Source organism: Lithobates pipiens, unplaced genomic scaffold (genome assembly GCF_037356315.1).
Source record: "Lithobates pipiens isolate NorthernLeopardFrog02 unplaced genomic scaffold, aLitPip1_a1.2 Scaffold_22, whole genome shotgun sequence".
NCBI classification, from domain to species: domain Eukaryota; kingdom Metazoa; phylum Chordata; class Amphibia; order Anura; family Ranidae; genus Lithobates; species Lithobates pipiens.
Window position 1 is genome coordinate 119,832,828 of NW_027507784.1, and position 17,390 is coordinate 119,850,217.

General features: G+C 45.6%; 1 protein-coding gene across 4 annotated transcripts in view; it reads left to right on the top strand.

The window, feature by feature from the left end:
• COL18A1 (collagen type XVIII alpha 1 chain) overlaps nt 1-17,390 on the top strand; it is a 299,672-nt gene that overhangs the window by 224,158 nt on the left and 58,124 nt on the right. For all 4 annotated transcript variants that reach the window (XM_077448146.1, XM_077448143.1, XM_077448144.1 and 1 more), the window contains 2 exons: nt 8,802-8,864; nt 12,417-12,503. In XM_077448146.1, the coding sequence (XP_077304272.1) occupies nt 8,802-8,864; nt 12,417-12,503 (150 nt within the window). The remainder of the gene's footprint in view (nt 1-8,801; nt 8,865-12,416; nt 12,504-17,390) is intronic.

Here is a 17,390-nt window from a genome sequence, read left to right on the forward strand (position 1 = left end):
TCCGTGACATACAGCGCTGACAGCAGCTCCGTGACATACAGCGCTGACAGCAGCTCCGTGACATACAGCGCTGACAGCAGCACCGTGACATACAGCGCTGACAGCAGCTCCGTGACATACAGCGCTGACAGCAGCTCCGTGACATACAGCGCTGACAGCAGCTCCGTGACATACAGCACTGACAGCAGCTCCGTGACATACAGCGCTGACAGCAGCTCCGTGACATACAGCGCTGACAGCAGCACCGTGACATACAGCGCTGACAGCAGCTCCGTGACATACAGCGCTGACAGCAGCTCCGTGACATACAGCGCTGACAGCAGCTCCGTGACATACAGCGCTGACAGCAGCTCCGTGACATACAGCGCTGACAGCAGCTCCGTGACATACAGCGCTGACAGCAGCTCCGTGACATACAGCGCTGACAGCAGCTCCGTGACATACAGCGCTGACAGCAGCTCCGTGACATACAGCGCTGACAGCAGCTCCGTGACATACAGCGCTGACAGCAGCTCCGTGACATACAGCGCTGACAGCAGCACCGTAAGCAGCCCCAGGAGGAAGTCAGCACAGCACAGGGATGGTGTGATCCCCTCATAATAAGAACCCCCAGGAGGAAGTCAGCACAGCACAGGGATGGTGGGAGCCCCTCATAATAAGAACACCCAGGAGGAAGTCAGCACAGCACAGGGATGGTGGGAACCCCTCATAATAAGCAGCCCCAGTAGAAATATGACACCGCTCAACCTCTTCAAAGAGGAGGGTAGGGGCATATAGTACGGTGTGCTTTTTTGGGTCAGGGAAGTGAGCCAAATGAATTAAGAAGGTCTGTGTGCTTGATTCCAAAAATTGTTTATAGACATATACATGGTCTACTGATCACATGTGTTGAATTCCTCCGAGATCCATGCCTCATTCATTTTTAGAAATGTGAGGTAGTTAACACTGTGGTGAGCTAGGCGAGTACGCTTATCGGTCACAATCCCCCCTGCTGCGCTGAACGTCCTTTCGGACAGGACACTGGATGAGGGGCAAGCCAACAGTTCGATTGCAAATTGGGCAAGCTCTGGCCAGAGGTCAAGCCTGCCCACCCAGTAGTCTAGGGGTTCATCACTCCTCAGAGCGTCCACATCGGCCGTTAACCCAATGTAGTCGGACACCTGACGGTCTAGGCGTTCCCTGATGCTGGATCCGGATGACACCTGTCGATGGGTCGGCTGAAAGAATGACCTCATATCCGAAGTCACCAACACATCTTCAAACCGGCCTCTTCTTGCAGGCGCTGTTGGATTGGTACCCGCAAATCCTTCTCTGGGAGTGGGAATTGCTCCTCTGCCAGCGCACGCAAAAGCAGAATGCAGCATTTCTCGAAGCAAGGCCTGGAAGTGCTGCATTCTGACAGCCCTCTGCGACGGCGGTAACATTTCCGCCATTTTGTGTTTGTACCGGGGGTCTAAGTACGTTGCCACCCAGTACTGGTCCTTGACCCTCATGCTTTTTATACGGGGGTCCCTATTAAAACACTGGAGCATGAAGGCCCCCATTTGCACTAAAGTGGAAGCGGTGTGGTGGCCTGGCTCCTGCTCATCATCCAGGATAATGTCGTCCTCTTCATTCTCCTCTCCCCATCCTCGCACAACAGGGATCCCAGAAAGGTTTAAAGCATGCTCTTCTTGCTCCTGCTCATCCGCCCCGGCACCATCCTCCTCTGACTCCTCATCAGACTCCTGTTGTTGACTTGTCTCAGATAGAGTAGCCCCCCCTGGGAATTCATCCAGCATTGCGACTTCCTCATCTTCCCGCTCCTGCTCCTCCACAGCCTGATCAATGACACGACGCAATGCACGCTCCAGAAAGAAGGCATAAGGTACCATGTCACTGATGGCGCCATGGCTGCGACTGACCAGTTTGGTGATCTCCTCAAATGGCCGCAGAAGTCTGCATGTGTCGCGCATGAGCAGCCACTGGCGCGGTGAAAAAAAACCCAGCTCCCCAGAACCGTTTCTTTCGCAGAGTTCATACAGGTAGACGTTAACTGCACGTTTCTGCTGGAGCAGCCTATCAAGCATATAGAAGGTTGAGTTCCATCGCGTCGGGCAATCGCAAATAAGACGTCTGACCGGCAGATGGTGTCGCCGCTGAATGTCAGCAAGGCGAGCCATGGCCGTGTAAGATCTTCTGAAATGGGCCGAGATTTTCCTTGCCTGCCGCAAGATGTCCTGGACCCCAGGGTATTTGACAAGGAATCGCTGCACGACCAAGTTTAAGACGTGTGCCATGCACGGCACGTGCGTGATTTTGCCCTGTTTCAATGCGCTAAGCAGATTGGCACCGTTGTCACACACCACTTTACCAACTGTCAAATTGAGCGGTGTTAGCCACTCATCTGCCTGTGAACGCAAAGCTGAAAGGAGTGCCGGGCCAGTGTGGCTCTTTGCTTCCAGGCACAACAGACGCAGCACGGCATGGCAACGTCTCACCTGGCATGTGGAATAGGTTCTGGGGAGCTTGGGCGGTGCAGTGGAAGAGACGCTAGCAGCGGAAAAGGAGGAGGCAGCTGAGGAGGAGAGGGAGGAGGATGGAGTAGGAGGAGGAGAAGAAGAGTCAGGCCTGCATGCAATCCGTGGCGGTAAAACCAAATCTACACGGGTGCCACGGGTTACATGCTTGACGGCCGTCAGAAGGTTCACCCAGTGGGCAGTAAAACTGATATACCTTCCCTGCCCGTGTTTGCTAGACCACGTGTCTGTGGTCAGATGTATCTTGGCACCGACACTGTGTGCCAGAGATACATTCACTTGCCGCTGAACATGGCCATATAGCTCTGGGATGCCCTTCTCTGAGAAATACTTCCTTCCTGGGACCTTCCATTGTGGTGTTCCAATGGCCACAAATTTGCGAAAGGCCTCCGAGTCCACCAGTTTATATGGCAGTAGTTGGCGGGCTATGAGTTCTGACAAGCCAGCCGCCAACCGTTGGGCAAGAGGGTTATCCGGCGTCATCATTTTTTTACGCTCAAACATTAGGCCCACGGAAGCCTGCCTTTTTGCAGAAAAATGTGAGCTTGGCGTGATGGAAGGTGGAGTGGAGGACAATTGTGAGGAGAGAGGAGAAGGAGAAGTAGAAGACGAGGCTGGACGGTGAGAGCCTGCAGTGTGGCTTTGTGTGTTCCGTTGCTCCCACTGGGCTCGGTGATGGCTGCTCATGTGCCTTCTTAAGGCGGTCGTCCCTAGGTGAGTATTGGGCTTACCGCGACTAACGCGTTGACTGCAAAGATTGCAGATGGCAACGCTATTGTCAGCAGCGGACACGTTAAAAAAAGCCCACACTGCGGAGCCATGTGCCGGTGTCCTGGGAGCGCCAGATGTGACCGTACATGGTCGATGACTCGCTCCTGATACATTTGCAGTCTGCTTTGTCCCTGCTGTGCAATGTAAGTCATTGCTGCTTCTCCTCCCTATCTGCTGGTCCATATCTCCCTCTGAACTCCCCTCCTCTTCCTCTCTTGTGGGCACCCACGTGACATCACTAGACACGTCATCATCAACGTCACCTTCCCCACCGCTATAAGTAGAGTAGGCAGCAACACCGGGGACCAACCTCCTCCTTGGGCTGATCTGGGTACTGGCGTCAGACTGCTGAGTAGCGCTTGTTGCTACCTCCTCTTCCTGATCCAATACCAAGAGTGGCTGCGCATCAGAAATGTCCTCTTGATATGGATCGGAAAATAATTCCAGTGACTCAAGCGGAAGGTATGTGGTGGTGGTGGTGGTGGTCGTGTTGTTGGTGGTAGTGTCTTTGGGGGTGCACATAGCAGAGAGTGAAGAAGAGGGTGCAGATCGAGAGGATGAGGAGGGTGCAGAAGAGTAAGGCTGAGCGAGCCACTCAACCAAGTCTGGTGCATCCTTTAAAGTAATTGAACGCACCTTCTGCAACTTCCCACTTTGGCTCAAGCCTGTTGCTCCTGCCCTACCCCTACCACCCCTGCGGAAGGGCCTGCCTCTTCCTCTGCATGTCATTTTTTAAATGACCCTGTGACAAAACTCTTAGTCCCTATACCGCTGAAGGACTGCTGCAGTATAGGTGAGCGGTCAGCAGTGGTGCACGTCAACCCTATCTATTGTGGACCGATAGCGGTCCTTACAGAACAGCAGACTGTACCGCACTCAAGCCTATGTACCGTAGCACCCTATACCAAGTTACCAGTCCTTATAAGAACTTTTGTGGACCAAGCAGGTTGTGTATTAGTGTTTAGCAGACTGTACGTCAGTCCCTATACCGCTGAAGGACTGCTGCAGTATAGGGCAGCGGTCAGCAGTGGTGCACGTCAACCCTATCTATTGTGGACCGATAGCGGTCCTTACAGAACAGCAGACTGTACCGCACTCAAGCCTATGTACCGTAGCACCCTATACCAAGTTACCAGTCCTTATAAGAACTTTTGTGGACCAAGCAGGTTGTGTATTAGTGTTTAGCAGACTGTACGTCAGTCCCTATACCGCTGAAGGACTGCTGCAGTATAGGGCAGCGGTCAGCAGTGGTGCACGTCAACCCTATCTATTGTGGACCGATAGCGGTCCTTACAGAACAGCAGACTGTACCGCACTCAAGCCTATGTACCGTAGCACCCTATACCAAGTTACCAGTCCTTATAAGAACTTTTGTGGAACAAGCAGGTTGTGTGTTAGTGATTAGCAGACTGTACGTCAGTCCCTATACCGCTGAAGGACTGCTGCAGTATAGGTGAGCGGTCAGCAGTGGTGCACGTCAACCCTATCTATTGTGGACCGATAGCGGTCCTTACAGAACAGCAGACTGTACCGCACTCAAGCCTATGTACCGTAGCACCCTATACCAAGTTACCAGTCCTTATAAGAACTTTTGTGGACCAAGCAGGTTGTGTATTAGTGTTTAGCAGACTGTACGTCAGTCCCTATACCGCTGAAGGACTGCTGCAGTATAGGGCAGCGGTCAGCAGTGGTGCACGTCAACCCTATCTATTGTGGACCGATAGCGGTCCTTACAGAACAGCAGACTGTACCGCACTCAAGCCTATGTACCGTAGCACCCTATACCAAGTTACCAGTCCTTATAAGAACTTTTGTGGACCAAGCAGGTTGTGTATTAGTGTTTAGCAGACTGTACGTCAGTCCCTATACCGCTGAAGGACTGCTGCAGTATAGGGCAGCGGTCAGCAGTGGTGCACGTCAACCCTATCTATTGTGGACCGATAGCGGTCCTTACAGAACAGCAGACTGTACCGCACTCAAGCCTATGTACCGTAGCACCCTATACCAAGTTACCAGTCCTTATAAGAACTTTTGTGGACCAAGCAGGTTGTGTATTAGTGTTTAGCAGACTGTACGTCAGTCCCTATACCGCTGAAGGACTGCTGCAGTATAGGGCAGCGGTCAGCAGTGGTGCACGTCAACCCTATCTATTGTGGACCGATAGCGGTCCTTACAGAACAGCAGACTGTACCGCACTCAAGCCTATGTACCGTAGCACCCTATACCAAGTTACCAGTCCTTATAAGAACTTTTGTGGAACAAGCAGGTTGTGTGTTAGTGATTAGCAGACTGTACGTCAGTCCCTATACCAATGAAGGACTGCTGCAGTATAGGGCAGCGGTCAGCAGTAGTGCACGGCAACCCTATGTATTGTGGACCGATAGCGGTCCTTACAGAACAGCAGACTGTAACGCACTCAGGCCTATGTACCGTAGCACCCTATACCAAGTTACCAGTCCTTATAAGAACTTTTGTGGACCAAGCAGGTTGTGTGTTAGTGATTAGCAGACTGTACGTCAGTCCCTATACCAATGAAGGACTGCTGCAGTATAGGGCAGCGGTCAGCAGTAGTGCACGGCAACCCTATGTATTGTGGACCGATAGCGGTCCTTACAGAACAGCAGACTGTAACGCACTCAGGCCTATGTACCGTAGCACCCTATACCAAGTTACCAGTCCTTATAAGAACTTTTGTGGACCAAGCAGGTTGTGTGTTAGTGATTAGCAGACTGTACGTCAGTCCCTATACCAATGAAGGACTGCTGCAGTATAGGGCAGCGGTCAGCAGTAGTGCACGGCAACCCTATGTATTGTGGACCGATAGCGGTCCTTACAGAACAGCAGACTGTACTGCACTCAGGCCTATGTACCGTAGCACCCTATACCAAGTTACCAGTCCTTATAAAAACTTTTGTGGACCAAGCAGGTTGTGTGTTAGTGTTTAGCAGACTGTGCGTCAGTCCCTATACCGCTGAAGGACTGCTGCAGTATAGGGCAGCGGTCAGCAGTAGTGCACGGCAACCCTATGTATTGTGGACCGATAGCGGTCCTTACAGAACAGCAGACTGTACCGCACCCAAGCCTATGTACCGTAGCACCCTAGACAGACCAAGTTACCAGTCCTGATAAAGAGCTTTGTGGAACAAGTGAGTTGTGAATGATTAGCAGACTGCAGCAGAAGGGCAGCAGTCAAGTATAATATTCTTTCTATATTTGGAAGAAAGAATATTATACGTGTACAAGCCTATTACCGTACCACTGATACCAGTCCTGAAAAGAACCTTTGTGGAACTAATAGTAACAGCAAGTCTTTAAAATTATCCTCACTGCCTGACACACTGCTTCCTGCCTGTCCCTATACAAATTGGCAAAAAAGAGTAGGCTGGAACGATTAGCTGGAACAGCTCTTTTGTGGACCTGATAGTAACAGCTAATGATGATGATGATGATGATGATGAAGAAAGACTAATCTGGCTGAGCTGTCCCTAAAATAGCAGCATACAGCGCTCTGTCCCTTTATCTAAACTGACAAAAGAAACTCAGGCTGCTGACCTAACACCTATACCAGTCCTGAAAAGAACTTTTGTGTACCAAATAGCTAGCGTTTTCTCTGTCCCTACTCCACACAGGATCCTTTCCCTACAGTGACAGAAGAAAGAATGTAAAATGGCCACCGGATCGGGTGTATTTATAGGTTAGGGGGAATGTCCAAGTGTCCATGAGCTGTCATGTCTCAATTGGTTGTCCTGTAACACATGATAAACGTGTCACGAAAGGTTAAAGTTCTTGTATACATTAAACACGTAAGTCCGCCGGGGCGAACGACGGAAAAAGGCGTTCGAACCCGCGGACGGCGAAAGTCGGAAATTCGCCGCGAAACGACCGCCGGGCGAACCGTTCGGCCATCACTATCTGGCACCTCTTCCTACCAGAATTCATAGATCAGCACTCACATCCATTGATCGGATGGCTTTCCAGCATGCCCCTTGGACAAAAGCTGGTCATTAGACCGGATTCTGTTGGATAGACAGCTGTACACATGATTAGAAGCTGTCTGACTCCTGCTGAGCTGGCTGATTTTCCCCCAGTGTGTACCCCGCTTTAAGCTGGTCATAGATGAGTACAGTAAAACCTTGGACTGCGAGCATAATTTTTTTTCCCGGAAATGTGCTTGTAATCCAAAGCACTTGAATATCAAAGCAAATTTCCCCAGAAGAAATAATGTTAACTCAGATGATTTGTTCCAAAACCATTGCAACTCACATAATTGATGATTAAGGGCTCATTTACACTTGCTTCGGCTTCAACAAGGCTTCGGACATGCTTTTTTAAAGCTCTCTTAACGCCAGTCAAGGCTCCTGTCACTAAATAAAATGGTTAGCTTACAGTCCTGTTTACACCTACTTTTACTTTGCTTTGCTTCGGCTTCACTTTAAATATTATACCCCATGTAGCTTCAGTGGCGTTTCAAAGCGTCTTCAGTATTGGCCTATTAGATCTATATGCTTAGCGAAGTTGGTTTTGTAACCGGTTTATTTCTTGGTTTGTCTTCTTTTTCTACATGATTGTTTATATTTGGAAAAATCTTTGAATAAAGACTTATACGTAAAAAAAAAAAAAAAAAAAAAAAAAAAAAAAATATATATATATATATATATATATATATATATATATATATATATATATATATATATATATATATATATATATATATATATATATATATATATATATATATATATATATACACAAGAAAGAAAAAAGCATCTTCAAAGCCTCCATAGAAGTCTACGGCAAAGTTTGCTTGAAGGTATATTGTGTCATTGTATTTGCTCAGTGACACATTTAGACTATCTGCATGTGTCACTTTGCAGAGGAGCTGCAGCCATTCCTGTTGCATAATACAAAGTAATTACTGGCTGTCATTTTGACAGCTGGTAATTGCTGGTAATAGTGGCAGGGGCAGCAGTGGAAGGTGGAGTGGATTTGGATGTTCCAGACGTGTCCTAAAAACTCTGTTGACCCTCTTTAGACTGTATCTCTAATGTTCTAAATCCTAGCGTGGTTAAAGTCCGTATAGACCCTTGTCATACAAAGCAATAGCAACTCTGCAGCAGGTGAATTCATTTCACAGCAGTCTGATAGAAGTAAAAAAAAACTGGCCCTTTTGGCTGCTGGTGACTAGCTTTTCCTTCTGTTACATTTGCCTATCCCATTTTCTGTTTGTCACAAATACTACTCGCCAATTCCAGAAATGTATCTGAGAATATTTTTATTGAACACTATGGTTATATGCCCGAAATGTAAATAAACAGCAGACTTTATTTGCATTACAATATAAAGCACAAAACAATCCATGAGCCTTGCATAAAATATTAAATATTACTACTTTTTTTTTATTCATTTCAAATCTGTATGTCTTTTTCACATAACCCATGAACAGATGATAATGGTGCATCTTTAAACATGTTAATAATAGTGGCTTAATCATTTTCTGTCTGTTACATTCAGGGCGAAGTTGGACCTCAAGGATTTCCAGGAACCCCAGGTGATGCAGGACAGAAAGGAGATAAGGTATTTTCAATGTTGTGCTGATTTAATCATGACATTAATTATTTGCAGGTTTATTTCCAGCAAAATATGTCAAAGTAATCATGTGTGTGATTTTGTAACTCTAGTTTGTCTTTATAGCATATTCACTGCATGTGTGTCATTTGAAAGCATGATGATTATAATTGTACTTTACACATAGGGGTTTTCTTTTTGCAAAAGATACATAAACTCTGAGTTTTGCTCAGCACACACTGGTGCTTATAAGGGAACTAAACTGTATCTGACCACCACAAACTGAAAACACTACTAAAAAATGGTTGTAACAAAAAAAAAAAGAGAGCTTATGTTCCCTTATAGCAGATTAAACAGCATAGCGCCTGTGCAGTCTAATCCACCCTTTCTAAACTGTAAAAAGCCTAGTTGATCCTGCCTGTTCCTGTGTCCCCCTCTGTGTGCTGACCACGGTAATCATGGCTGCTGATCCCTGATTACCGTGGTCAGTTTACATGCCTCTGTCATCCCGCTGCCTTCCTCCCTCCCTACCTGCTTATCAGATCCTGTGTGTCTCTCCCCCTCTCAGCCCCCCCCCCCCCCCCGCTATTAGTACAGTTGTGCTCATACGTTTACATACCCTGGCAGAATTTATGATTTCTTGGCCATTTTTCAGAGAATATGAATGATAACAAAAAAAAAATTTCTTTCACTCATGGTTAGTGTTTGGCCATGCATTATTAATCAACGTTTACTCTTTTTAAATCATAATCACAACAGAAACTACACAAATGACCCTGATCAAAAGCTTACATACCCCAGTTATTAATAAAGTGTATTGCCCCCTTTAACATCAATGACAGCTTGAAGTCTTTTGTGGTATTTGTGGATAAGGCTCTTTATCTTTTCAGATGGTAAAGCCTCCCATTCCTCTTGGCAAAAAAACTCAAGTTCCTGTAAATTCTTGGGCTGTCTTGCATGAACTGCACATTTGAGATCTCCCCGGAGTGGCTCAATGATATTGATGCCCACTCCAGAACCTTCACTTTATTCTGCTGTAGCCAATGACAGGTCGACTTGGCCTTGTGTTTTGGATCATTATCATGTTGAAATGTCCAAGTGCGTCCCATGCGCAGCTTCCTGGCTGATGAATGCAAATGTTCCTCCAGTATTTTTTTGATAACACTGCATTCATCTTGCCATAAATTTTGACCAAATTTCCTGTGCCTTTGTAACTCACACATCCCCAAAACATCAGCGATCCACCTCCATCTTTCACAGTGGGAATGATGTACCTTTCATCATAGGCCTTGTTGACTCCTCTCCAAATGTAGTGTTTATGGTTGTGGCCAAAAAGGTAAATTTTGGTCTCATCACTCCAAATGACTTTGTGCCAGAAGGTTCGAGGCTTGTCTCTGTGCTGTTTGGCGTATTGTAAGCAGGATATTTTGTGACATTTGCATAGTATTGGCATGGCTTTCTTCTGGCGACTCAACCATGCAGCCCATCTTTCTTCAAGTGCCTCCTTATTGTGCATCTTGAAACAGCCACACCACACATTTTCAGAGAGCCCTGTATTTCCCCTGAAGTTATTTGTGGGTTTTTCTTTGCATCCCGAACAATTTTCCTGGCAGTTGTGGCTGAAATTTTAGTTGGTCTACCTGACTGTGGTTTGGTTTCAACAGAACCCCTCATTTTCCACTTCTTGATTAGAGTTTGAACACTGCTGATTGGCATTCTCAATGCCTTTGATATCTTTTTATATCTCTTTCCTGTTTTATACAGTTCAGCTACCTTTTCCCGCAGATCCTTTGACAATTCTTTTGCTTTCCCCATGACTCAGAATCCAGAAACGTCAGTGCAGCACTGGCTGAAATATGCAAGGGTCTGTCAGGGGTCCAGAAACTCATTGACCTTTTATACACACACACTAATTACAAGCAAGCAGATCACAGGTGAAGATGATTACCTTTAATAGCCATTTAAACCCCTTTGTGTCAACTTGTGTGCATGTTATCAGGCCAAAATCACCAGAGTATGTAAACTTTTGATCAGGGTAATTTGGGTAGTTTCTGTTGTGATTATGATTTAAAAATATTAAACACAGTTGTTTGATAATAAATGGCTTCAGCCAAACATTAACCATGAGTGAAAGAAAAGTTTTTGTGTTATTCATATTCTCTGAACAATGGACAAGAAATCATAAATTCTGCCAGGGTATGTAAACTTATGAGCACAACTGTAGCTGGCAGTAGAAGTAAAGAACAGCTCCTCTGTTATAGTAATCTCTCCTACACTGTGTAAATGTTTTTCTAAAACGAAGTCTGCAAACATCTTATCTTTGATCTCTTCTGGCCAACCAGTCACAGTGGTCACGTGACCTTCTCAGCTGACGTCGGAGGGGGAACTTCGGCCCCTCCCTCTGTAGCCCATAGATCAGAAAAAGAGGGGCTGGAGGTCACATGACTGGTCAAAAAAGAGTAAAGATACGTTATTTAAAGGCATTGTTTTTAAAAAGCAATTACACAGTGTAGGAGAGATTAAAAGAACAGATGTGCTGGCTGTAACTTGTTCTTTACTTTTACAACCACTTTAATTTTTTTTTAATATTCAAAACAAATTTACCCATCCATCTCCTTCTCTATGCTTTATTTTGTTAAGAAATCACTTTGAAAAACGCCCTTTTCATATGTTTCGGCCATCTTGAGTAAAAGCAGATGATTCTTGTAGCATTAACTTTCTGAAACCCATCTGCCCTTAGCTCAGACATGCAGACAGGAGGGTGTGCATATCTAAGAAAGACTCTCCCTGCTTTTTTTTTTTTTTCTAAATTTGTCTAAACGTAGGATTTAAAGAATATAATACATCTAGCTAAATAAATTCTTATAAACGTAAATACTTTAGATGAGATGAAAGCCAATTTATTTTCTCATTTATGTGAGAATAATAGGCTTCCTTTTTGTCTTCAGTCAGCGGCAGGTAGATTTGTTTCCACACAGCAATCATGCTTATAAAAAAAACTTTATTATAAATTGGTGAAAAAAGCATTCTGCATTATATATCATTGACATTGTAATTTGTTGGTGAAAAGCATAGCATTTAAATCCTTAAAAGGTAAGTCCATATTTCTGACCATTTTTCATGTTACACCCATATTTTTATGTGGTCACAGTCCACCCACACAGGAATCTGTGAATGAAAATAAAAGCTACTAACTAATCTGCCTCTACAGCAGAGGGATTCCTACTTCCTAATGGAGCAAAAGTGGGGTGACGCCACCGCACTTGCAGTCCATTGATCCTTTTTTCAGCCCTATAACTAAAGTTCTGTACCTTGGTACACATCTGTGGCTGGTCTGCAGGAGCCAAAGCATTGCACCACTTTTTATTAATCAATATGGGGGCATTTATTTTTGTAAAAGGTAGAATTAACAACCAGAAAGAAACCACCTTGCATTTTTTGTCTGTTCCAAACCAATGACAAGCTGGCATAGATTATTGCACTATATCTATTTTCTTTGATCTGGGAATAATCATAAGAAGTGCAAGCAATAATAAACATATGTGTTCCTCTTTTTCTCAGGGTGATCCAGGAGTTGGACTTAGAGGACCTCCAGGCCTACCTGGACCCCCAGGCCCACCTGGCCCAGGTACCAAAATGGATAAATTGGTAAGGAGTGCGACAGACACATGGTTTCCTATGTACATATATGGAATGTTGTAGGTCAATGTCTGTTGTAGGTAATGCTACCTTTTTGGCATGGATAATCCCTGCTATGGCAGCCATGTAAACTCACCTGCTTCTGATCTATAAATATTTATATGATGCATCCCCACCCTTATAAATAAAAATATATTTTTATAAGTGCTCTGTGGAAAAAATAATTATGTATTATCATTAGATGTTAGTAACATTGAATTTCACAATGACCTGTTTTTTTTAGCATTTATGCTTGTTATATAAAATATATATATATATATAATAATAATTTTATATACATACATATATATACATACATACATATATACATATATATATACATACATATATACATATATATATACATATATATATATATATATATATATATATATATATATATATATATATATATATATATATATACATATATACACATATATATATATACATATATATTGTAAGGGATCTTCCCGGGGTAGGGTGTGTTTGGACACAGTTCACAGCAGACTTGGAATTTGATAAAGCAGATCTTGGCGTTTATTCGTGGTACAAACAGTCCAGCAAACAAAAATATACAGCAACACCGTGCTTTCTAAGTACAACAAAAATAAAAGTCCTAGCCCGGCTGGGCGCTTACTAACAGGTTCTGCTCACCTATCTGACACTTACAAACACAGCGTCTTTCGCCTGGATATCGCAGGGTGAGTTTTAGCTCCAGCAGTGGCTGTGCTTGCAGCTTCCTTCAACACACAGATTGTTCATTCCCTGGCTGAGAAGCAATCACCTGCAGACCCTACAGAGCCTTTAGCTTCCCAGGCTAATTAGGATCCAAGCTCACCTGATCCCAAACCCAGAACTGGATCGGGGGATGTGGAATGACAGGTCCCTCTACCAAACCTACCTGCCATTCCATATAAACCCAGGCCCGGCAAAATTAAATAACAACTCAGCAGCATATCGCTGCTGAGAAACTGATCCATCCTGGATTTACCATCTCACACTGTGTAGCAACCTAGGTGAGATGTACACCCCCTCGATCACTTCTCCAGTGACATGTCTACATATCCCCCCCCTCTTTTTCAGACCGGAGGGCTGAGCCTTTTGTCCCCACAGACAACTTACCCTTGACAATGCGTCAGCATTTGCCTGTAATTTCCCTGGCCTGTGTTCCACAGTGAAATTAAAGTTTTGTAGGGAGAGAAACCATCTAGTCACTCTTGCATTTCTCTCCTTGTTTAACTTCATCCATGTTAGGGGGGCATGGTCTGTCACCAACTTGAATTTCCTGCCTAGCAAGTAATACTTTAAAGATTCTAGGGCCCACTTCACTGCCAAACATTCTCGCTCCACAATGGCATAATTTTTTTCGGCCGGGGTTAGTTTTCTACTCAAGTACGTCACCGGATGCTCCTCACCATTCACTACTTGTGAGAGTACTGCACCTAAGCCTGTGCTAGAGGCATCTGTCTGGACCAGAAATTCTCGCCTGAAATCAGGGGTGACTAACACAGGTGGTTGGCACAAGGCAGACTTAAGGCTTTGGAAAGCCTCCTCGGCCTCTGGGGTCCACGTGACCATTGCTGTCTTTCCGCCCTTTGTCAAGTCAGTTAGCGGAGCAGCAACTGAGGCAAAGTTCGGCACAAATCTACGGTAATAACCCGTAATACCCAGGAAAGCTCTAACCTGTTTCCTTGTCAGGGGTCTAGGCCAATTCTGTATTGCCTCAATTTTATTTAGCTGTGGCCTAACCAATCCTCTTCCAACAATGTAGCCCAGATATTTGGCCTCTTCTAGGGCTAGAGCACACTTCTCGGCATTTATGGTCAACCCTGCATCACTTATGGCATCCAACACGGCCTGTACCTTACAGAGGTGACTTTCCCAATCAGGGCTAAAAATGACCACATCATCGAGGTAGGCGGCTGAGTAATCACGATGTGGTCGCAGAATCAAGTCCATCAACCTCTGGAAAGTTGCAGGCGCTCCATGTAACCCGAACGGCATCACTACATACTGGAATAGCCCATCAGGGGTGGAGAAAGCAGTTTTCTCTTTAGCCTCGTCAGAAAGTGGAATCTGCCAATAGCCCTTTGTGAGATCGAGGGTGGTTATGTACCTGGCGTTACCCAACTTCTCAATCAACTCATCTACCCTGGGCATAGGATACGCATCGAACTTGGAGATCTCATTCAACTTTCTGAAATCGTTACAGAACCTCCAAGTTCCATTGGGCTTTGGGATTAGCACAATTGGGCTGGACCATTCACTCTGTGACACCTCAATTACCCCCAGAGCAAGCATACGTTTTACCTCGGCAGATACGGCTTCCCTACGTGCCTCGGGTATCCTATAGGGCTTAAGGTTTACTCTGCTTCTAGGCTCAGTTTCAATGTGATGATGGATGAGGTGTGTACGCCCTGGGAGGTCAGAGAACTTGTTTTTGTTTTTCTGTAAAAATTCCTGAGCCTCCTGTTTCTGTGACACTGATAGAGTATCACCTACCTTGACTGGAGGGATTGGTTGTGACAAATTATTAACAGTATTTGTCGCCCCCAAGGATTCCCTGTCTTTCCAGGGCTTGATCAAGTTTATGTGATAAACTTGGAAAGGCTTCCTTCTACCTGGTTGGTGCACCTTGTAGTTCACCTCACTGATCTTTTCAACAATTTCATAAGGACCTTGCCACTTCGCCAAGAATTTACTCTCAACAGTGGGGACTAGTATAAGGACCCTATCGCCTGGGTTGAATGTCCTGATTCTTGCGGACCGGTTGTAAATTCTACTTTGGGCCTCTTGAGCTCTCTGGAGGTGTTCCCTTACCAGGGGCATTACAGTGGCTATACGGTCCTGCATTTGTGCTACATGCTCAATAACACTCTTGTATGGGGTGGACTCATTCTCCCATGTCTCTTTTGCAATGTCTAGTAGACCCCTAGGGTGATGACCATAGACCAACTCGAATGGTGAGAACCCTGTGGACGCTTGGGGCACCTCCCTAATAGCAAACATGAGGTAGGGTAATAAATGATCCCAGTCACGACCATCTTTTGCCACCACTTTCTTCAACATATGTTTCAAAGTTTTATTAAATCTCTCCACCAATCCGTCCGTCTGGGGGTGGTACACAGAGGTACGGATGTGTGAGATTTTAAATAGTCTGCATAATTCCTTCATTACTTTCGACATAAATGGCGTACCTTGGTCAGTTAGGATTTCTTTGGGGATCCCAGTCCTAGAGAACATATAAAACAACTCACGTGCAATTGTTTTAGATGCAGTGTTTCTTAAGGGTACAGCCTCAGGATAGCGGGTCGCATAATCCAGGACTACCAAAATATACTGGTGTCCTCTAGCTGACTTTACAATGGGACCCACTAAATCCATGGCAATACGCTCAAAAGGCACCTCTATAATAGGGAGCGAAACCAAAGGACTGCGAAAATGTGACACTGGGGCACTAACCTGACATGTGGGGCACGACTCACAGTATTTTTTAATGTCATCATATATGGCCGGCCAAAAAAACCTCTGGAGAACCCTCTCTCGCGTTTTGTCAGTCCCCAAGTGTCCCCCAAGAACATGGTTATGTGCCATGTCAAGCACCTGACGCCGGTACGGCTTAGGTACCAGAAGCTGTTCCACAATCTCATCCTTAACCTTAGTAACCCTATAGAAAAGATCATTAGTCACCGAAAAATGTGGAAATCTTTTTTCAGCATCTGGTTCCTGAGGTACCCCATTCATTACAGCAACCTGCTCTCTCGCATTTTTGAGAGTGGGGTCCTGTAATTGTGCAGCCCCAAAATTATCTCTAGACACCTCTAAGTCTAGTATATTTTGCTCAGTGGGAGGAGCCTCCTCCTCCCCAGCCAGGACCTGTAAAGGAAAACAATCATTTTCATCCTGCATACTTTTATCATTCACAGTGGACAAGGCAACCCCCTTAGAGGTATCCTCACTCCTTTTGGGGATTTTTCTTTTTTCCCAGAGAGCCCAGAATAATGGAAAATCGCGCCCCAATATTACATTATGCATGAGGTTTTTAACCACACCCACTTCAAATTGTACGGTGCCTTGTTCAGTCCCGACTTTAGCCAGCACTATAGGGTACATTTTTGTATCACCATGTATGCACACAACACTCATATGCTTTTTAGACTCTAAGTCCCCAGTCACCAGGCTAGCATGCACCAAGGTTACAAGGCTTCCTGAGTCCATTAACGCTTTAACAGGAAAGTCATTGATTGTAATATCGCAGATTTGCGGTTCAGTCTCTAGTCCAGGAACTGCAGCACAAGATGGTTCCGCAAATAGCGACTGACGCCGGCTAGCGTCACATTCCATGGGTTCAGAGGTAAGAGGGCAATGGGCCGACACGTGTCCCGCCTCATGGCATCTCCAACACTGGATAGGGCCTGGTCTCTTTGGCAAGGAGTCCTTTTCAGAGCCCCTTAGCCACCCGGGACCATCACCAGTCTTTTGTCCCTGAGACACCACTTGAGCCCTTTTCCCCCCATCAGCACCCCTCCACACTCCCCCAATAGATGGAAGTCTCTTACCAGCTGACGGCACAGATCTGGCGCTCCGGGGAGGTGAAGATGCTGCAGGAACATCACGGAGGTAGTCCTCAGTCGCCTGGAACCTCTCCACAAGGTTGACAAGTTCGTTTGCATTCTTAGGATCACCTTGTCCCACCCAGCGTTGCAAGTCAGTAGGAAGGGCTCGGAGGTAGCGATCCATCACGACCTTCTCTAGGATTTGTGCAGGAGTAGAAGTGTCTGGCTCCAACCACTTTCTTGCCAAATGGATTAGGTCATACATCTGGGACCTCGCTGATTTGTCCAGACTGTAGCT